The sequence below is a fragment of the Coregonus clupeaformis genome, chromosome 16, assembly GCF_020615455.1.
Source record: "Coregonus clupeaformis isolate EN_2021a chromosome 16, ASM2061545v1, whole genome shotgun sequence".
Lineage (NCBI taxonomy): Eukaryota > Metazoa > Chordata > Actinopteri > Salmoniformes > Salmonidae > Coregonus > Coregonus clupeaformis.
In genome coordinates this window covers 49104413-49127569 of record NC_059207.1, presented here as the reverse complement: position 1 = coordinate 49127569, position 23157 = coordinate 49104413, and the positions used below count along the sequence as shown (strand labels likewise).

The window sequence follows — 23157 nt, the reverse complement described above, 5'->3', positions numbered from 1 at the left end:
AATTCAATTGATTGGACATGATTTGGAAAGGCACACACCTGTCTATATAAGGTCCCACAGTTGACAGTGCATGTCAGAGCAAAAAACAAGCCATGAGGTTGAAGGAATTGTCCGTAGAGCTCCGAGACAGGATTGTGTCGAGGCACAGATCTGGGGAAGGATACCAAAAAATTTCTGCAGCATTGAAGGTCCCCAAGAACACAGTGGCCTCCATCATTCTTAAATGGAAGAAGTTTGGAACCACCAAGACTCTTCCTAGAGCTGGCCGCCTGGCCATACTGAGCAATCGGGGGAGAAGGGCCTTGGTCAGGGAGGTGACCAAGAACCTGATGGTCACTCTGACAGAGCTCCAGAGTTCCTCTGTGCAGATGGGAGAACCTTCCAGAAGGACAACCATCTCTGCAGCACTGCACCAATCAGGCCTTTATGGGAGAGTGGCCAGACGGAAGCCACTCCTGAGTAAAAGGCACATGACAGCCCACTTGGAGTTTGCCAAAACGCACCTAAAGACTCTCAGACCATGAGAAACAATATTATCTGGTCTGATGAAACCAAGATTGATCCCTTTGGCCTGAATGTCAAGTGTCATGTCTGGAGGAAACCTGGCACCATTCCTACGGTGAAGCATGGTGGTGGCAGCATCATGCTGTGGGGATGTTTTTCAGTGGGACGGTCTGGGAGACTAATCAGGATCGAGGGAAAGATGAACGGAGCAAAGTACAGAGAGATCCTTGATGAAAACCTGCTCCAGAGCACTCAGAACCTCAGACTGAGGCGAAGGTTCACCTGGCAAAACAGGATAAGCACACAGCCAAGACAACGCAAGAGTCTCTGAATGTCCTTGAGTGGCCCAGCCAGAGCCCGGACTTGAACCCGATCGAACATCTCTGGAGAGACCTGAAAATAGCTGTGCAGTGACGCTCCCCATCCAACCTGACAGAGATTGGGAGGATCTGCAGAGAAAAATGGGAGAAACTCCCCAAATACAGGTGTGCCAAGCTTGTAGCGTCATACCCAAGAAGACTTGAGGCTGTAATCGCTGCCAAAGGTGCTTCAACAAAGTACTGAGTAAATGGTCTGAATACTTATGTAAATGTGATATTTCAGTTTTATTTTTTGCTTTGTCATTATGGGGTATTGTGTGTAGATTGATGAGGGGAAAAAACTATTTAATCAATTTTAGAATAAGGCTGTAACGTAACAACATTTGGAAAAAGTCAAGGGGTCTGAATACTTTCCGAATGCACTGTACGTACTATATACTATACCAACCCTCTTGTGGTTGGTAGAAAAACTGCTTTGCTCATATGTGTTGCTATGCCCCTTGAATCCATAGTGAATGTGAATACTACCGGTACATTTTTCAAACTCCTTTATACTTACTGGTATCTACATACATTAATTATCCAACTAGTTAGTTGAACATATAAATATAATAATAAAATATAATCATATATTGGCATAGCAAACACAACCTACGTCTGATACCACAAATTCTCTGTCTGATATAAACCATTCCCTGACCGCTGTCATGTTGTGTTCCTGTCCTGTAGGAGACGTGGTACTGGCCAGGGGAGGTGAGTGCTGACCCTGTGCTGATGAGTGGAGTGCGATGTTCTGGCACTGAGATGTCCCTTTCCCAGTGCCTGCACCACGGAGCTCATCTCACCTGTCCTAAAGGAGGGGGACGCAATGCTGCCGGAGTCTCCTGCTCAGAGAGTAAGAGGACTCATATGTCTTTTCCTTACAGACAGTAGTCTGCCTGGACTAGACTACCTCCCGAGTGGCGCAGTGGTCTAAGGCATCGCAGTGCTAGCTGTGCCACTAGAGATCCTGGTTCGAATCCAGGCTCTGTTGTAGCCGGCTGCGACCGGGGCGGCACACAATTAGCCCAGCGTCGTCCAGGGTAGAGGAGGGAATGGCCGGCAGGGATGTAGCTCAGTTGGTAGAGCATGGTGTTTTCAACGCCAGGGTTGTGGGTTCGATTCCCACGGGGGGGCAGTATGAAAAAAATTATAATGTATGCACTCGCTAACTGTATGTCGCTCTGTATAAGAGTGTCTGCTAAATGACTTAAATGTAATGTCTTGCATTGAAAGATGATTGCTTGCATGCCAAAACATACATTTGTCTGGCCTGGCCTATTATGATTTAATGGCTATTATAAGCATCCTTCAATCTCATCTATCAATATTTTGAGTGCGGACCTGTAACATTGTAATTTCAGTAGTCAGCAGCACTACATGTTACAGTAAATTGTGAGGATAAAGTATGGTCTGATTTCAAACCAGTAACCGCCATATCTCTCTGCTCCCTGTCCCCTCCTTGCTCTCCTCTCAGCTGCCCCTGACCTGGTGCTGAACCCCCAGGTAGTGGAGCAGACCACCTATATGGAGGACAGACCCATGTTCCTGCTGCAGTGTGCCTACGAGGAGAACTGCCTTTCCACCACTTCCAGTGAGAGCCCTGCCATCTCCAACCGCCGCCTGCTGCGCTTCTCCTCCCAGATCCACAACAACGGACAGTCTGACTTCCGTCCCAAGGCTGAACGCCACTCCTGGGTGTGGCATGACTGCCACAGGCAAGTATCTCCATGGATTTTTCTGTCTGTCTGTCTGTCTGTCTGTGAAACTGTAAGATAATTTACTTTTTTATTTAATTTGGTGATTTATTGACCTCACAGTTGTGTGGGTCATCAGGATTGGCTATTTTAGCGCTGTTTGGAGATAACTGTCAAAACACGTTTTGTTGCTTTTCATAAGAGGCAGAAGTTAAGAGAAAGTTCTATTGAAAGTTTCCCATTTCCAAAAGTTCTCTGCCCTGTAATTGACCATGGACTGAAACGTCTCAGATGTTCTTGGTCAAGGCATTGGATGAACTGTGCAATATTGCCAGCTTCACACAGTCATCAGCTCTACACACATCAAACCCTCGGTGCATGCAGTGGAGCTCCAATCAACCTTCTGCCAAGAGCCCTGTTGGATTACACATAGAATTGCTAAACATATACCATTTTCAAAGGAAATGTTTATTTTGGGTTTCTTTGGCCTTGGTGCCATGTGTTTCAACAGTGTCTCAAGCTCTTGTATAAAAACCTATCTGCTTCAGAGAGAATATACTAGGCACCAAGTAGTTGACAGGTCTACTTTTGCACTGTGATTGCAAGCTAGAGGTTAGTTGAATAAACGTGTCTCTCTCTGTGTCCAGCCATTATCACAGCATGGAGGTGTTCACCCACTATGACCTGCTCAGCCTCAACGGCACTAAGGTGGCAGAGGGACACAAGGCCAGCTTCTGTCTGGAGGACACTGAATGTGAAGAGGGTAAGAGCCTGGAGAAACAGTGTGCATCCCAAATGGCACCCTGTTCCCTAGTGCACTACTTTTGACCAAGGCCCTGCAACTTACCTATTCATACCATCCTCCGACAAACTTCTACCCTTTTTTACACTATTATGCCAACCTGAACCAAACTGTGCTGTGTCGTTCTTTTCAGCCTGGTTCCAGTAACTGTGGCGGATGTGTAACTAGGCCAGTTCAGTAGGTTTGGCTCTGCTTTGTTCAGCTCAGTAGTGTGGAAAGCCCTCGTCTATGCAGTGTTCCTCACTCCAAGCGGAATATAATACAGCCTATACCCATCCAGCTCTGAGCAATAGCCCAACTTTCACTCACAAAAGCGTCCATCATGCAAAATGATGTGCTTACCTGTTTGTCTTTAATTGATTGTAACTTCGACAGGTATTGAGAAAAGATATGAGTGTGCCAACTTTGGGGAGCAAGGCATCACTGTGGGCTGCTGGGATACGTACAGACATGATATTGACTGCCAGTGGATCGACATCACAGACATCAAGCCCGGAGATTACATATTCCAGGTAAGTGACTTTTCTGGTTACATGCTGTAAACTCCCAAATGGCAACCTATTCCCTATATAGTGCACTACTTTTGATAGGGCTCTGGTCAAAAGTAGTGCACTATTGGGAATAGGATGCAATTTGGTACCCTACCAAGGTCATGCCACTCCACTATTATCCTATGTTATCGATTGAGGTTTTCATGTTGTATGCCAACTATGTATTTTGTTAGTTGTAGAGTTTGATTGGCTTCCTCGTCATCTCCATGTTGGACTAGTTGTCTCTGCCGGACACAGTCTTGTTAGATTGTCAATAGTTAAGATTGTTTGTATGGAATGATCATTCACAACAACTTGGCTCTGTCCCACAGGTTGTTATTAACCCTAACTATGAGGTGCCTGAGTCCGACTACTCCAATAACTTCATGAAGTGCAGATGTAGATACGACGGCCACCGTATATGGATGTACAACTGTCATAATGGTAAGGCAATGGTGCACCAACCATAGGTAGAGCAACTGTTTTACATCAGACATTATGTGTTACTGCATTGTTCCACCACCCTCCTTGACTTAAAGGGACATTTCACTCATAAATGAAAGTTAAATGTTTTCAGAAGTAGACTAATGTCAAGATGTATTGATCCAGCTATATGCCATTAATTTGTGGTGGAGGCATATGCAGTTGTTGGATCTACACAACTGATGTCGTGGGACCTGGTTTCATCTTGACATTAGACTACTTTAGAGGTCTTAAATCGTCTGACAAACTTTGGTTTGAAAGTGTAATGTGTAAAGTGTTGTGACATTTTTAATTGTAACCATGTGTGACCTGTTGTCTCCTTTTCTGTGTCCAGGTGGTTCGTTAAGCACTGAGACTGAGGAGGCCTTTCCTGGGCTACTGAACAACCAGGTGATCCACAGATAAAAGGATGAAAGAGAAGAACAGAGAACCATCACCACCAACACAGAGAGAATGCCAAAAAGCCCCCAAACACTAGATCTCTCTCTCTATCTATCTATCTATTCAATTTCAGTTCAAGGGGCTTTATTGGCATGGGAAACATATGTTTACATTGCCAAAGCAAGTGAAATAAACAATACAAAAAATTAACAGTAAACATTACACTCACAAAAGTTTCAAAAGAATAAAGACATTTCAAATGTCATATTATGTACAAATAGTTAAAGTACAAAAAGGAAAATAAATAAACATAAATATGGGTTGTATTTACAATGGTGTTTGTTCTTCACTGGTTGCCCTTTTCTTGTGGCAACAGGTCACAAATCTTGCTGCTGTGATGGCACACTGTGGGATTTCATCCAATAGATATGGGAGTTTATCAAAATTGGGTTTGTTTTCTAATTATTTGTGGGTCTGTGTAATCTGAGGGAAATATGTGTCTCTAATATGTTCATACTTTTGGCAGGAGGTTAGGAAATGCAGCTCAGTTTCCACCTCATTTTGTGGGCAGTGTGCACATAGCCTGTCTTCTCTTGAGAGACAGTGCTGCCTACAGTGGCCTTTCTCAATAACAAGGCTATGCTCACTGAGTCTGTACATAGTCAAAGCTTTCCTTAAGTTTGGGTCAGTCACAGTGGTCAGGTATTATGTCACTGTGTACTCTCTGTTTAGGGCCAAATAGCATTCTAGTTTGCTCTGTTTTTTTGTTAATTCTTTCCAATGTGTCAAGTAATTATATTTTGTTTTCTTGCTGTCCTGGGGCTCTGTTCTCTCTCTCAGCAGTCCAGGATGAACTCTTCTATCTTGTCGCCAATAAGCCTACAGCTGTTAAGAATGAACCCTCCTAGTGGGGAGTGCTACAGTATATGGACAGCACTCATTGACTATGCCTAAAGAAGCAACCCACTGCCCACATCTTTCAGACATCCCCTCTCCTTCTTAGGCAGACTATTTTATGTATCCTTTTATCTTCACAAAACCAGGCAGCCTCTCCCAGTTCAGCCCAAAACCAGGCAGCCTCTTCCAGTTCAGCCCAAAACCAGGCAGCCTCTCCCAGTTCAGCCCAAAACCAGGCAGCCTCTCCCAGTTCAGGCCAAAACCAGGCAGCCTCTCCCAGTCCCAGCTCTCTGGTTGAGATCAATACGGTACTGATAGAGTTTCTCTGTCACGCCTGGGTTAGAGACATGAAATGTACATCCCCACTGCTCCCCACTAGAGGTTATGAGACTCATATGGCACACTATTCCCTATATAGTGCACTACGGTTTGGCCCTGGACAAAATTAGTGCAGTGAAAAGGGAATTCTGCGGCACTTCTTTTTGTAATATGATAAAACGTTAATTCAAAAGGTCATTTTCCCAGTGTTTGGATATCTCTGACAAAGAAATCTCTCTCTTGGACTATGAACGAAGGCATATTTGGGAACACTACAGACTTTATTGATCATTAGCTAATAATAATGTTTAATGGCTTTATACAGTAAGTGCCTCATATAGGCTACTCTCCGAGTAGCTTAATGAAGGATACAGTACAGTACAATACAATGATAGGATGCAATAACTAACTGCCAGTAAGCGCATTGCTGTTGGGAAATGTTTAACAGTCCAAGAGATGTCCTGTGCCTTTTTCTCTCTTAGAATTGTGCAACAAGGTGACGTGATTTAATAATGTATTATATTTCCTCTTCCTTGGGAAATGTAGACAACATTATTTAGAAGTGCAGGGTTGCTACCCTCAGGGTACTCCCTCAGATGTCATCAATATGGTCAACATGCTCTATTTGTAAGTTATTCTGTGGTGTTCTCACTCTGACATCTGTAATAAACCCAGGACCAGTCCCAAGTGCCTGAGAAGTTCCTTTTCCATTGTAAAAACGGTGACCAAATAGCAGACATTAGCCTGCCCCACACCACAACATAGTGGTGGTAGTACAGTAGTTCAAACGGAGGGATACAACTAATCCCCCTCAGTGCCTTTTTGTTTCCTTTTCAACATTCATGAACAATCTCATATTTTCCAGCAAACATCATATAAGTAACTTATTGTTGTAAAAGTCAGGGATTTTAATAGAGTAGGGATTTTTTTTACTTAGTTTTTTTATTTTATAATGTGTGTGTGTGTCGCTCATTATTTTATTGTACTTTTTATAATGGTGCTACCAAACTGTCATCCTCTGTTTTATGAGGGTACAGTACAGTGACAGCTGAGTCGCTACAGTATATTATGTATGCCAACTGTATACTTGAATGGAGTGTTTAAATCCATAATGTGCTTTGTTAACTATATTAAAGGAACAATTTATTGAGCAAACAAATCTAAGTTGTCGGTTGTATTTTCAGATCTATACATTTAAATTAGGCCTAATGCCACCATCATCACACATGGCAGGGGCGGCAGGTTTGAGAGGTGAACCAGCAACTGGAGGGTTACCAGTTTGAATCCTGGGTCCGACGGGAAAAATCTGTCAGGAAGTGAGCTGGCAAGCGGAGGGTTGATGGTATCAAATCCTAGATGCCATTGCCTGCCGTTGTGCCCTTGAGCAAAGCACTTAACCCCCCACATCTCCCAGTGTGGCCACACCCCGAACTCTCCAAAAAAACGGTATATATTTATAAGTATGTCTGTAGGAGGGGTTGGGTTAAAAGCGGAGGTACAATTTCAGTTGGACCTTGTGGCCAATTTACCAATAAAGTAGTCTTAATCACACAGTTCTTGAATTTGCTGCCATCTTCTGGTTGTTTAAGGTAGTGATTTGGCAATAGACCATAAAGCAGTGGTGTCTCATGTAGGACACAGCATATGCTTTCCACCCTCGGGTCATCTATACACATTACAGTTTGTTCTTCATTGCTCTGCTGACTTTTCTATCATTCCTACGGTATGGCCAAGGGATGTCCTTTAATATCTACATTGCAATATTTCAACAGGAGTGACTTTCTTTTAGTGTGCCATCAGAAACATTCTCACAACTAGTTTTACTCTTTCATTTATGTATCCATGCCATTTGTTAGGGAATTATGCATGTGCTACACCTAGAGGTGAGAAATACAGTTATTCTACATTTACATTTTAGTCATTTAGCAGACACTTATCCAGAGCGACACAGTAGTGAGTGCATACATTTTCGTACTGCTCCCCCATTGGAACGAACCCACAACCTTGGTTTCGCAAGTGCCGTGCTCTACCAACTGAACCACAAGGGACATAATAGTCCATAAGGCAAATGTCAGAATGAGTTTGAAGTACTACAAAAGTTTTAGACTTTCTGCAGCAAGCTAATCCGAATGGCAAGCTTTGTATGCACTAAAACAGCTTTGTAAGAGCATTGTATGCACTACAACAGCTTTGTAAGAGCATTGTATGCACTACAACAGCTTTGTAAGAGCATTGTATGCACTAAAACAGCTTTGTAAGAGCATTGTTTGTACTAAAAAAGCTATGTTAGAGAATTAGTATGCACTTAAATTGGAGCTGTTCACTTGGGTAACTGCTGTTCAGTGAAAACTAGAGAGATGGACTTCCTGTTGTCATTGGTTGGAGTAAATCCAGGCCTCATTGCTCTTTGTTTGGACGGTCTCCTGTGCTAATGTAAGCAGCCCTGCATTACTCAGCAGAAGGACTAATAAAGTTAATCTCCGGCACCCCCAGGAACAGGACTGCTGTTAAGAAGACTGTGAAGCAGCTCAGCTTGTCTGGTTGAGACAAATGCTCCAGGTCTAAAGCATAGGCTGTGTCCCAAATGGCACCCTATTCCTTATCTAGTGGACTACTTTTGACTAGATCCCTATGGGCCCTGGTCAAAGTCGACTAGTGCACTATGAAGGGAATAGGGTGCCATTTGGGACACAGTTATAGATGTAGCAGTTAGCCTCAGCCATGCATAGCCTACTACCCTGGAAGATGGGATTCATCCAGGACCATCAATTACACACCTATCACCCCCTCTGACACTTTCAGGTTTTAGTCCTCCTGACAGATTAGATGTTAGAGGCGCAGGCAGGTGTTTGTTTAATCCCCTTCCAAGACCACCCATTCCCCTGATGTACTGTAGCTATAGTCTCACTATTAATCCACGTCTTCCCACCAGGGCAGATAATGGTAGCAAGAGCCATCGAAGTACATACACACACTACCGACACGCACGCAACAACTACACGTTTGACACACACACACACAGACTACACACACTCCTCACACGGCTGAAGGTCTGGCTGGTTTTGCGGCCATGAAGGGAAGACCACCTACCATGCTGTGCCACCAGGAGGGGGAATGTCACGGGTAACTTGAGACGGAGTTCAGTGGGTAACGACAGACATTCGGTTGACTAGACACGCTTGGGACAGGGAATATCTCCTTCTGCTCTATGAGGTAACAAAGAGCTGCATTCATGTGATAAAAGGTTAATTATGTGAGGCTTCGCTGAATAGATTCTGTGCGTGCTAAAACTGAAGGGGATGGTTCAGCAGTCTCTTTCTCAGGCTCGGCCTGAGAGAGGACAGGGAACCAGAACAGGTGATTGGGTCTAATTTATCTTACGGTCAAGAGTAACCTCAGAGCTCATGGGAAAGTCCTATCTCTGTGGCTGCGTCCCAAATGGCACCTTATTCCCTATGTAGTGCAGTACTTTTGAACGGAGCATAGGCTCACAGTGAGGGAAAAAAGTATTTGATCCCCTGCTGATTTTGTACGTTTGCCCACTGACAAAGAAATGATCAGTCTATAATTTTAATGGTAGGTTTATTTGAACAGTGAGAGACAGAATAACAACAAAAAAATCCAGAAAAACGCATGTCAAAAATGTTATAAATTGATTTGCATTTTAATGAGGGAAATAAGTATTTGACCCCTCTGCAAAACATGACTTAGTACTTGGTGGCAAAACCCTTGTTGGCAATCACAGAGGTCAGACGTCTCTTGTAGTTGGCCACCAGGTTTGCACACATCTCAGGAGGGATTTTGTTCCACTCCTCTTTGCAGATCTTCTCCAAGTGATTAAGGTTTCGAGGCTGACGTTTGGCAACTCGAACCTTCAGCTCCCTCCACAGATTTTCTATGGGATTAAGGTCTGGAGACGAAGGTCCTGGAGTGGCCTAGCCAATGTGCTTCTTCTTGAGCCACTCCTTTGTTGCCTTGGCCGTGTGTTTTGGGTCATTGTCATGCTGAAATACCCATCCACGACCCATTTTCAATGCCCTGGCTGAGGGAAGGAGGTTCTCACCCAAGGTTTGACGGTACATGGCCCCGTCCATCGTCCCTTTGATGCAGTGAAGTTGTCCTGTCCCCTTAGCAGAAAAACACCCCCAAAGCATAATGTTTCCACCTCCATGTTTGACAGTGGGGATGGTGTTCTTGGGGTCATAGGCAGCATTCCTCTTCCTCCAAACATGGCGAGTTGAGTTGATGCCAAAGAGCTCCATTTTGGTCTCATCTGACCACAACACTTTCACCCAGTTCTCCTCTGAATCATTCAGATGTTCATTGGCAAACTTCAGACGGGCACGTATATGTGCTTTCTTGAGCAGGGGGACCTTGCGGGCGCTGCAGGATTTCAGTCCTTCATGGCGTAGTGTGTTACCAATTGTTTTCTTGGTGACTATGGTCCCAGCTGCCTTGAGATCATTGACAAGATCCTCCCGTGTAGTTCTGGGCTGATTCCTCACCGTTCTCATGATCATTGCAACTCCACGAGGTGAGATCTTGCATGGAGCCCCAGGCCAAGGAAGATTGACAGTTCTTTTGTGTTTCTTCCATTTGCGAATAATCGCACCAACTGTTGTCACCTTCTCACCAAGCTGCTTGGCGATGGTCTTGTAGCCCATTCCAGCCTTGTGTAGGTCTACAATCTTGTCCCTGACATCCTTGGAGAGCTCTTGGTCTTGGCCATGGTGGAGAATTTGGAATCTGATTGATTGATTGCTTCGGTGGACAGGTGTCTTTTATACAGGTAACAAGCTGAGATTAGGAGCACTCCCTTTAAGTGTGTGCTCCTAATCGCAGCTCGTTACCTTTATAAAAGACACCTGGGAGCCAGAAATCTTTCTGATTGAGAGGGGGTCAAATACTTATTTCCCTCATTAAAATGCAAATCAATTTATAACATTTTTGACATGCGTTTTTCTGGATTTTTTGTTTTGTTATTCTGTCTCTCACTGTTCAAATAAACCTACCATTAAAATTATAGACTGATCATTTCTTTGTCAGTGGGCAAACGTACAAAATCAGCAGGGGATCAAATACTTTTTTCCCTCACTGTACATAGGAAATAGGGTGCCATTTGGGATGCAGAATGTGTCCCTTTGTCCAATCTTACTCGAAATCTCTCTCCACCTCCTTAGTTATACCCAGAACGACTTTTCTGTGAATATTTAGTTTAACGGTGAGAAATACTACAACTTTCAGGGAGATTTAGTCAGGCTGGTCCTCCCTCTATAACTCTTATGAACAAGATAATATATTACCTGGAATTGAAAGCAGCTCTCTGGGAAGTCCTGTTTTTCCAGCCCTAGGTTGCAACTTTTCCCTGTCTAAAACCCACTCTGACCAGACATCAGTACCCACAGTCTGTGTAAAACCAGTGTTTGTGCATCCATGCTATTACTGTATTGATGAAGAGGGCCAATCTCAGTCAAATGTACTGTCCCAAAATCTATTTAAAGAAGATGTGAATATGTCAATTTACAGATAACATTTCTACTATAGATTATCATACAGTTTGTTTACAATTTGTAGTTGCAACATCCATTTTTTGACATATTAATTAATAACATGTACGCATTGATTCTTGAAGAGTATAATTTATAAATCTCTCATTAGTTCAACTGTCTTACCCATCAGAACCTAAAATATAAGCTTGTTTTACTCTGTTTGTAAACAAAGTAAACGTAAACAAACACTGTATAGCCTCAAAACATGTTTAAAACTATAATTTTGATATCATGGATTGTCAATCCTTGCATCCATAGCTCTGTCTATGAATTTGAGCTTTTTACTGAAAAAGTGGCAGGGACCACACTTTGTTATTGTTTCAATTCTGGATTGCCCCTTTAAGCTAAAACATCCTAATTATTTTCTGCATCATCCAGAAGTGTAGAAGATGTGAAACGTTTGATTTATTATGATACAATTCACAAGTTAAGAAACTGTTTGCATTTTAACTTAACAAATTACATATAAAAGGTATACCAATTTATCAAACTAAATAGAGTTTAATGTTAAAAAGGCCAAATTAAATACATTTTCATTTTCGCTCAACATCGCCATTTTCAGAATACAATGAAATAATATTGACAATAAATGAGAATAAGTGATGTGACTTTCATTATAACCTGCCCTCAAAACGTTCCATAAAATCTATAAATCTGACATTTCTGTTGTGTTAGATTATCTGTAATATAGCACTAACAGATTTCAGTCAGACAAAATAATCTCAGCATTTAACATTCAAAACGCATCATTATGAAATGGATGTAGTTCTACTGAGCAATGTCATATTTAACCAATTACTTATACACTAGATGACTGAGAAGGCGCTGTTTTGAAGCCGCCGCGCCTCCATCTTGAGACCCCAACCTTTGTAAAAAATATATTTTGGAAGCTATTGAAAAGCATTTATTAATGTCTAAATTTGTTTTTGACACATGTATTATATTACAGACTCTGTATTGCATACTTTAAATTACATAATGTGAGCTAAACATAAAAAAAAAAGAACAATAATAAAATATATATAAAAACATTTTCCTTAAAGTATACATTTTTGAAAGTTCTAATGTTACCGTCTCTACTACAAAAAAATTATACTTAAATACATGTCATTTTGTCCTTGAAACATTTAATTGAAAACTGCTTCTTCTGAGGAGTGCCAATATGGCCGACCTTTGGCTTCAAAACCTTTCATTGGCCAATACATATCAGCAATCCAGGGTTTATATTCATCATTGTATTTAACCCACATACTGTGAGTGTATATATATCTATATCATCAGCAAAAAGTTTTATCAATCTAATGTCCTTCATTCATACAATTGATCAATACAAGAACAAATAAATCAAGAAGTTGGGGTTGTTTAGGAATCATCTTAGGTTTTTAACTTGCTTGCTGCCGAGAATAAAGCAAGAAAAAGTTAGGATAAGCTAAATAAGATGGCTGCTAAGATAGAATGCTAAGATACACTTGACCTGAACCCACTGAGCTGACTGAGACAATCTTCACAACAACTACAGGCACTGGAGACAAACAAGAGCACTTTTCGGCCTAACGCTTCACTTGAAGGCAATCAAATGTGCTTACATAGCTACACATAGCCTACCTACACACGTACAAACAAGTCAATCAGCGCATGGCGAAATGAACAGAAGTCACCAAACAAACACTATGCATGGCACAGTTACGTTTTACAAAAGAACCATCTGAGCATTGAAGCAACATGCAAGAAGAATGCAAGCATAATTTGGGCCATTTGGTTTTGTAAAGCAAACAATCTCTGTACAGGCAAAAGTAAATAGACTTAAGATACAGTAAGTAATGGTTATAAATACAGAGATAGGAATTACATTTGAGAGGATTAGGAGTCAGGAGACGTATTACATAAAACAACATAACTGTCAAATCGTATCTGATTTCACTTTAGAAGGGCATTTAGGATTTTGTTGGGCAATACAGCCCCAGCATCATATACTGTACATGCATTAGTGGAGTGGAGTATAGAACCGTGTAAGGGAGTGGAGTAGAGGGGAGATTGTAGCGACGCAGTAATCAGAATGTAGATGTGGATCCTGGATGGGAGCAAGGAGAGCTAGTATGATGTTCTGCCGGCTAAAGGTTCAGGTGGTCCTCAGTCTGGAGGTGTGGTGGTGGACCCACCCACCCAGGACCAGGGGCCTCATTTATCAACCGTGCATTCATTTCTCACTAAATTGCTGTACGTGGAGATACTAGGATTTGCATGCACAACTCATTATTGGGATTTATCAAACATATACGCATGTTTTTGTTACCTTGCGGTAACAACAATGCCCTCATTTGATGTATGATTTGGAGATGTTGGAACTGAGTCCATGACAGTTTCTAAAAGAAAGTGCAATGGCACATTTTATAACGTTTATATAGAGGTGAGGTCAGAATGTTTAAATCTTTTTCAGTGACTTTTTCAAACTAAATATGCATGCCGCCTACAGAGAGTGACAAACACTGGCAGCACATTCTGCAAGTTTGATTCCCTATTCGAACTATTCAAAAGTAAATGCTACAGCACACTTCTATGGAAAATACAAATTGTTGTTCAATATTTTGTTTATCAGTAGATGATTGTTTCTATCTTCTACCTTGGTATAGGCTCTGAATTTAAATAGGCTATGATGTTGCGCTCCTTTCGCACAGCAATACTGTATCCTACACATACTGTCAAATTTAAATAGGCTACCGGTTTATTTACTTTGGAGCATGTTTGCTATTAAATAAGCGATGGATAAATGAGCGTAGTATCCACTTCAGTTTTTCCAGTTCTTCAGTATCCCTGAAAACAAGAAACCAATGGCGCTAAGGGTGGAAGAGGAGAGACATGTCCTGCAATATGATTATGATTTAGCCCTATAGAAAAGTAAAAGAAACATGCTACATGCTGCTATGTGATCTCCTTACCAATGGCAAATGCATCTGTTTTATCATTAGGCCTATATGTTTTAATTAGCATAATTTCAATGCATCAAACACCTCAGTTTTCCTCAAAAGAACGATATTTGCTTGTGATACAGTTGATCAACAACTAGAAGTTGTGCATACCCATGGTCTGAGATTTGCATGGAGATACGCACACTTTCCCTTCATGTTCCAAATGGATAAATACCAACATTTGACGGAAAACTAGCATTCGCAAGGTTTAGACCATTTTTTGAGTGAACGCACCTTTGATAAATGAGGCCCCAGGTGATGCTGAGCAGACCCAGAACCAGATAGAACCAGCCCCTCAAGAGCTATAGTCCAGTCAGTCTGTGATCTGCCAAAGGTGAGAGAAGGTCAGTGAGAAAAAGGCTCTTAAACAGCAGGTAGAATAAAAAAAGGACAAAAAGCAGCCAGTTTATGCAGATACACTTTTTTTTAAAGTACCAGTCAAAAAGTACCAGTCAAAAGTTTGGACACACCTACTCATTCAAGGGTTTTTCTTAATTTTTACTATTTCTACATTGTAGAATAATAGTGAAGACATCAAAACTATGAAATAATGTAGTAACCAAAAAAGTGTTAAACAAATCAAAATATATTTTATATTTGAGATTCTTCAAAGTAGCCACCCTTTGCCTTGATGAAAGCTTTGCACACTCTTGGCATTCTCTCAACCAGCTTCATGAGGTAGTCACCTGGAATGCCTTTCAATTAACATGTGTGCCTTCTTAAAAGTTAATTTGTGGAATTTCTTTCCATCGTAATGCGTTTGAGCCAATCAGTTGTGTTGTGACAAGGTGGGGGGGGGTGTATACAGAAGACAGCCCTATTTGGTAAAAGACCAAGTCCATATTATGGCAAGAACAACTCAAATAAGCAAAGAGAAACAACAGTCCATCATTACTTTAAGACATGAAGGTCAGTCAACCCGGAAAATGTCAAGAACTTTGAAAGTTTCTTCAAGTGCAGTTATAAAAACCATCAAGCGCTATGATGAAACTGGCTCTCATGAGGACCACCACAGGAAAGGAAGACCCATCTGCTGCAGAGGATAAGTTCATTAGAGTTAAAAGCCTCAGAAATTGCAGCCCAAATAAAGGCTTCATAGAGTTCAAGTAACAGACAGATTTCAACATCAACTGCTCAGAGGAGACTGCGTGAATCGAGCCTTCATGGTCGAATTGTTGCAAAGAAAATTTAACTAAAGGACACCAATAAGAAGAAGAGACTTGCTTGGGCCAAGAAACACGAGCAATGGACATTAGACCGGTGGAAATCTGTCTTTTGGTCTGATGAGTCCAAATTTGAGATTTTTGGTTCCAACCGCTGTGTCTTTGTGAGACGCAGAGTAGGTGAACGGATGATCTCCGCATGTTGTTCCCACCGTGAAGCATGGAGGACAAGGTGTGATAGTGTGGGGGTGATATGCTGGTGACACGGTCAGTGATTTATTTAGAATTCAAGGCACACTTAACCAGCATGGCTACCACAGCATTCTGCAGCGATACGCTGGGACTATCATTTGTTTTTCAACAGGACAATGACCCAACACACCTCCAGGCTGTGTAAGGGCTATTTTATCAAGAAGGAGAGTGATGGAGTGCTGCATCAGATGACCTGGCCTCCACAATCACTTGACCTCAACTCAATTGAGATGGTTTGGGAAGAGTTGGACCGCAGAGTGAAGGAAAAGCAGCCAACAGCATACGTGGGAACTCCTTCAAGACTGTTGAAAAAGCATTCCTCATGAAGCTGGTTGAGAGAATGCCAAGAGTGTGCAAAGCTGTCATCAAGGCAAAGGGTGGCTACTTTGAAGAATCTGAACTATAACATATATTTTTGATTTGTTTAACACTTTTTTGGTTACTACATGATTCCATGTGTTATTTCATAGTTTTGATGTTGTCACTATTATTCTACAATGTAGAAAATAGTACAATTAAGAAAAACCCTTGAATGAGTAGGTGTGCAAACTTTTGACTAGTACTGTATATAAACTCTTTATATAAACCCTTTTTCTGTATATAAACCCTTTTTCAGGACCCTGTCTTTCAAAGATAATTCGTAAAATTCCAAATAACTTCACAGATCTTCATTGTAAAGGGTTTAAACACTGTTTCCAATGCTTGTTCAATGAACCATAAACAATTCATGAACATGCACCTGTGGAATGGTCGTTAAGACACTAACAGCTTACAGACGGTAGGCAATTAAGGTCACAGTTACGAAAACTTAGGACACTAAAGTGGCCTTTCTACTGACTCTGAAAAACACCAAAGGAAATATGCCCAGGGTCCCTACTAATCTGCGTTCACGTGCCATAGGCATGCTGCAAAGAGGCATGAGGACTGCAGATGTGGCCAGGGCAATAAATTGCAATGTCCGTACTGTGAGACGCCTAAGACAGCTACAGGGAGACAGGACTGACAGCTGATCGTCCTCGCAGTGGCAGACCACGTGTAACAAAACCTGCACAGGATCGGTACATCCGAACATCACACCAGCAGGACAGGTACAGGATGGCAACAACAACTGCCCGAGTTACACCAGAAACGCACAATCCCTCCATCAGTGCTCAGACTGTCCTCACCTGACATCATCGGCAACAACGTCGCCTATGGGCACAAAACCACCGTCGCTGGACCAGACAGGACTGGCAAAAAGTGCTCTTCACTGACGAGTCGCGGTTTTGTCTCACCAGGGGTGATGGTTGGATTCGCGTTTATCGTCGAAGGAATGAGCGTTACACCGAGGCCTGTACTCTGGAGCGGGATCGATTTGGAGGTGGAGGGTCCGTCATGGTCTGGGGCGGTGTGTCACAGCATCATCGGACTGAGCTTGTTGTCATTGCAGCCAATCTCAACGCTGTGCGTTACAGGGAAGACATCCTCCTCCCTCATGTGGTACCCTTCCTGCAGGCTCATCCTGACATGACCCTCCAGCATGACAATGCCACCAGCCATACTGCTCATTCTGTGCATGATTTCCTGCAAAACAGGAATGTCAGTGTTTTGCCATGGCCAGCGAAGAGCCCGGATCTCAATCCCATTGAGCACGTCTGGGACCTGTTGGATCAGAGGGTGAGGGCTAGGGCCATCCCCCCCAGTCTGGGAACTTGCAGGTGCCTTGGTGGAAGAGTGGGGTAACATCTCACAGCAAGAACTGGCAAATCTGGTGCAGTCCATGAGGATGAGATGCACTGCAGTACTTAATGCAGCTGGTGGCCACACCAGATACTGACTGTTACTTTTGATTTTGACCCCCCCTTTGTTCAGGGACACATTATTCCATTTCTGTTAGTCACATGTATGTGGAACTTGTTCAGTTTGTCTCAAGTTGTTGAATCTTGTTATGTTCATACAAATATTTACACATGTTAAGTTTGCTGAAAATAAACGCAATTGACAGTGAGAGGACGTTTCTTTTTTGCTGAGTTTATATATATATATTCAGCTTCAACATTGCAGACAGATTGTAGCTTCCATCAATGTAATTGCAGATCAACTTTAGTGACGTTTTTAGTTAAGCCTTTGTGTATAGTTAGCTAGCTACTCATCTCTATGGCTCTAAATACCCACCATCACACATCACCGTGCTCAACAATGTGCACTACTTATTCATCATCAACTTTGGTTATATCAAAGCTTTTTGGTCATTTCAAAGTTGTTCTTCTGAGAAAACATGTATCTTTATTTTACATATCATAAACCCTTTCATATATTCACAATTGAGAGCATTTATTCTCTCCAAAGACTAATGATTTGTAGGTCAAGATAATCCAGGTGCCCACTCTCTAAAGCGGTGCCAGCCTGTGTTGGCAGGTTGGCACCAGGAAGAGCCAGGACAACACACAGGGCATTGGTCCTGCTCCTGAAGAGGGAGCACTGTGGTGGAGGAGAAGCAGCATGGGGAGATAGACTTGGCACGGTCGTCTGTTAATGACTCATTTTGCAAACATTAACTGCTGAACGTCTGTTTTCCTACACTGAGGTCTGGAGCAATTACACCAGAGTACCATTCATCACACACTTCACCCTGAACTGTGAAATTCCACAGCAGGTCCACTGAGGTCCGCCATCAGGGCCTTCTGCTCTGCTATGGAAGGAAGGAATAAAGAGCATGCAGCAGAGTAGTGGGACAATGCTATTGCAACACTTCACATTGGGCCTTTCCAGTGGGCCTGCTGCATTGGCTGAAGGACAGATTGCCTAAAAGACCATGGCAACAGTCCAACAGACTCCTCTTAACAGCTACTTATAAAAGAGCAGTTTACATTCCTCACAAATACATGTATAAAAGGTGCCCGGCAGGAATTTCTAATGAAAATAATAATCCCTGTATGCACTTTGTTCCACAGGGCCATGTTCTTCAGCCGATCCATTAAGAATGGTTGCTCTCTCTACAGGCAGAACATTCACAGAGACAGTTTGGGTTTGGCGTGACTGAGACTGAGGTGTCTGTTGAAAACCACCAAGTTGAGACATCGTCATTAAGAGTTCGCAAACAGTTTTGCAGTTTGACACTTGTTGTTGAAAATGGTTGCGATCTTAATGGGGGAAATTATGCTCTTTGTCATATGCAATAATTTACACAAGGCGGACAGATGTGCTTGATTGAGGCGAATAGATTCATGACATATGTAGTACTCTTGAAATTCATTGGGACAAAAACCCTGTGTTGCCTGCCAGTACATTTTTATGAATTCTGCGATGTTTGAAACCCATAACAGAGTGGCGTGATACTGTACAGAGAATCATATGGTAGATGGGAACTGCACAGCATGAGAGTAAATACAAATTGCTGTGGGACAATGACATGGTCTCAATAATTTTCATAACAGCATGGGGTGAATCAGGAAGAATATAATTTCAGTCTTGGAAAGCAAGAGCAGCCATATTTCAATTCAATCACATGCCACATATCTATCCATCATTAGATTAAAGAAATTGCTCTCACACACTCACTATTCAAATACTTATAGATTTCACCCTTTGAGCAGTTTGACAGTATTCTTCCACAGATTGCTCCAGAGTAATTTGGTAAGCAATACAGAACGGCCATGAATCCATGAGGCATATGCAATCTGTTGTACACATCCTGTGTGACATGACTGTCTTCAAACTCACCATAGTACTGTAGATTTTATCTGCCCAGGCTCCTGTCTTCAAAGATGGTTACTTCAACCTTGATGATGTTTAGTTAAAGAACAAAGTTCGGAGGCAATGCAAAATTCCTCTAAAATGTACATCTACAGACACATACTGCTATGTGTAAAGCACTTGGGCAGCAATAGTCAAGACAACAAATCAGACACTCGAAAATGCAGACATTACTTTGTTCGGGTGCATTGAGAAGATATGGGAGGAAAAAAAGGGCAGGTGTGACATTCCTGTCAATCTCCAGTCTTCTATCACAGCCGCTCCCAGGCTGTGCTGGAGAAATAATCCAGGAGGTCACCAGAAAACCAAGGTCTGCTTTCCTAATGGCACCCTATTCCCTATATAGTGCACTACATTTGACCAGAGTCCCATTTGGGATGCAGACAATGAAATCATACAGGAGGAGGTCCTCAGCTACAAACAATTTCAGTAATATTTTACCGCCTGCTCCAGCCCTCAGTACAATTCATTTGGATGTTGAGTCAGCCACACACTTGGAGAACGGTGACCATTTCTGCACCCTCTGATTTTGCGCAGATGAAATTGATTAAAAATAACTTTTATTTGGTATTATTATAGGGTACCACTGGGTTTCCTGTGAGCTGCCCAGACTCCTGGTTTCCATTTACAGGAAGGGGTTCTAGAGGGGAGCACACCACACAGAGCCCTGGGTATGCATCCCAAATGATGCCCTATTCCCTATGGGGTTCTGGTCAAAAGCAGTGCACTGTAAAGGGAATAGTGTGCCATTTGTGGCGCAACTGTGGAAACACCACATACCAACTCGGTCACACATCAGCAGCAGGTCACTGTGAGACTTCATTGTTCTAGCTAGTACTGCACAGCACACATCAACATGGAGCTAGCCCAGCTCAGCCCTGACTTAAATATATATCAGCCTGCATGACGAAACCCATTGTGTTGTTACTGTAATACAAGCAGCTGGTATTTTGGTGATTACATTTGTAAGGTAACCACATTCTTACAGAATTAATGAAGGCCTAAGAAACGCATACAGGAAATATCACTGAAAAAAAGCACAATACTTACTTTCTGACCTTCTAATTCTAAATATATATATTTTTTCGAAGTGCTATTGGCCACCCAAATCATAGAGTACCTTGTTTACCCCATGTGCGTAGCACATATTGAGGCTGTGTTCCAAAGGCACACTATTCCCAATTACAAAGTAGTGCCCTTCAAAGGGTGCCATTTGGGACCAATTCTGAGTTTCCTTTCAGAAATAGACATGTTGCTTTAATGGCTATCAAACTGCTTTGTGAAGAAGGATACAACTCTGAGGCCTCTCTCAATAGGGTCAGTGAGGAGCAGACCTCGTGGAGCATAGATCTTATCATTCTGCTCCTGGATGAACTTAGCAATCTTCTTCAAAACCTGAAAAGAGACAATAAGAAAAAAAACATTTTCAGTTTTCCAACTTTCCTTGTCATACATAGTTTTAGTTAGAAGAGGACATGATTATAATTTATTACATCAAATTTACTTTTAACCTAGAACATTTCCTTTCACCAAACAAGGCATAGCCTACCGGTAGACAGTCATCTCTCAACGTTAACTTTAAAAAAAAAACATTTTACAAACATTAATTCATACAGTGCCTTCGGAAAGTATTCAGACCCCCACATTTTGTTATGTTACAGCCTTATTCTAAAATGGATTAAATTGTTTTCTTCCCTCATCAATTTACACACAATACCCCATAATGACAAAGCGAAAACAGGTTTTTAGAAATTTTTGCAAATTCATGTTTTAAGTGGGCTGGATGAGCCACCCCTGGTCTTTGCTAGGGCATCTGTAGCCAATATTTTGGGTGTGCTCAGTTGAGAAGTAATTTAAAACTTGACTTCCATCTTCATGAGCACTCATTAAATATAAATCAAGCCAGTGGTTATCATCATCCCATATCTACCCTGTCTGTTCTAATAGAAATCCAGGTGAAATTGGAAGACCAATGACACACTTATTTTTTGTACATACAGTACTCCAACTTTTCTATGGTACAGTATGAGAATTATATGAATAACACCAAATGGAAAGCTTTTATTGGGCCTTTTGGGGAATTAGGCTGTGCTGTGTATAGGCGTATGTAACCAGCTGTCTGATATACAATGCATTCGGAAAGAATTCAGACCTCTTCCCCTTTTCCACATTTTGTTACGTTACAGCCTTATTCTAAATAAAATAAATCGTCAATCTACACACTAGTGGTCAAAAGGTTTTTGGCGCTCCAAAAATGTCTGCAGCATTGAAGGTCCCCAAGAACACAGTGGCCTCAATCATTCTTAAATGGAAGAAGTTTGGAACCACCAAGACACTTCTTAGAGCTGGCCATCCGGCCGAACTGAGCAATCGGGGGAGAAGGGCTTTGGCACCATCCCTACGGTGAAGCATGGTGGTGGCAGCATCATGCTGTGGGGATGTTTTTCAGCAGCAGGGACTGCGAGACTAGTCAGGATCGAGGGAAAGATTAACGGAGCAAAGTACAGAGAGATCCTTGATGAAAACCTGCTCCAGAGTGCTCAGGACCTCAGGCTGGGGTGAAGGTTCACCTTCCAACAGGACAACGACCCTAAGCACACAGCCAAGACAATGCAGGAGTGGCTTCGGGACAAGTCTCTGAATGTCCTTGAGTGGCCCAGCCAGAGCCCGGACTTGAACCCGATCGAACATCTCTGGAGAGACCTGAAAATACCTGTGCAGCGACGCTCCCCATCCAACCTGACAGAGCTTGAGAGGATCTGCAGAGAAGAATGGGAGAAACTCCCCAAATACAGGTGTGTCAAGCTTGTAGCGTCATACCCAAGAAGACTCGCGGCTGTAATCGCTGCCAAAGGTGCTTCAACAAAGTACTGAGTAAAGGGTCTGAATACTTTTGCAGAAACATCTAAAAACCTGTTTTTGCTTTGTCATTATGGGGTATTGATGAGGGGGAAAAAAGATTTAATCCATTTTAAGAATAAGGCTGTAACGTAACAAAATGTGGAAAAAGTCAAGGGGTCTGAATACTTTCCGAATGCACTGTACATAACACAAGTTCCCAAAGGTTGCTTTCCAATAATCTGTCCTTTATCCCGAAGTGTGCACTTGTTCCCTTCCCTTCATGGATTTGAAAGAAAATGACTGGCATAAAGAAACTCCCTCAAGCTAACCCATGCCTACACCAATCTAATGATTTTACATTTGTGGGGAGTAGTGAAAGATTGCACACTTCAGTGTTAATTTTGTCAGCTATTTTAGTCTTAAAATATATTTTAGTCTTAGTCACATTTTAGGAATTTCATCCTTTGTTAGTTTTTGTTGTCAGTTTTGTCTAGTTTTAGTCACAGCCATTTTAGTCACATAATAGTCAGTGCATTTTTTCTATTAAATAATGCATATCTAGGCAACCTCTAACTTCAATCATCTGCACATTCAGATAGTCCAACTAGGCCTAATATCCCCACGTATACCCCAGCTGGCAACATTGATATTGTGGCAGATTGTAACCAATGCCAGCCATA

General features: G+C 42.1%; 2 protein-coding genes across 5 annotated transcripts in view; one reads left to right on the top strand and one right to left on the bottom strand.

The window, feature by feature from the left end:
- Positions 1 to 4926, top strand: part of LOC121585047 (lysyl oxidase homolog 2B) — a 60537-nt gene extending 55611 nt beyond the window's left edge. The window contains exons 9-14 of the mRNA XM_041901386.2: positions 1554 to 1719; positions 2341 to 2581; positions 3208 to 3323; positions 3738 to 3874; positions 4225 to 4336; positions 4710 to 4926. Coding sequence (XP_041757320.2) covers positions 1554 to 1719; positions 2341 to 2581; positions 3208 to 3323; positions 3738 to 3874; positions 4225 to 4336; positions 4710 to 4780 — 843 coding nt within the window. The 3' untranslated portion in view covers positions 4781 to 4926. The remainder of the gene's footprint in view (positions 1 to 1553; positions 1720 to 2340; positions 2582 to 3207; positions 3324 to 3737; positions 3875 to 4224; positions 4337 to 4709) is intronic.
- Positions 1 to 23157, bottom strand: part of LOC121585048 (golgin subfamily A member 7) — a 43765-nt gene that overhangs the window by 1491 nt on the left and 19117 nt on the right. Inside the window, exons 4-7 of one of the 4 annotated variants that reach the window (XR_006003783.2) lie at positions 20930 to 21031; positions 19604 to 19661; positions 14721 to 14811; positions 12673 to 14331 (exon numbers count right to left, since the gene is read on the bottom strand). Coding sequence is in view for 2 of the 4 variants with exons in the window: in XM_041901388.1 (XP_041757322.1) it covers positions 19620 to 19661; positions 20930 to 21031 (144 nt within the window). In the remaining 2 variants the exon portion in view is untranslated. Of the gene's footprint in view, positions 1 to 12672; positions 14812 to 19603; positions 19662 to 20929; positions 21032 to 23157 lie in introns of those variants that run through there. The other 3 variants (XR_006003784.2, XM_041901387.2, XM_041901388.1) reach the window with 3 other exon arrangements.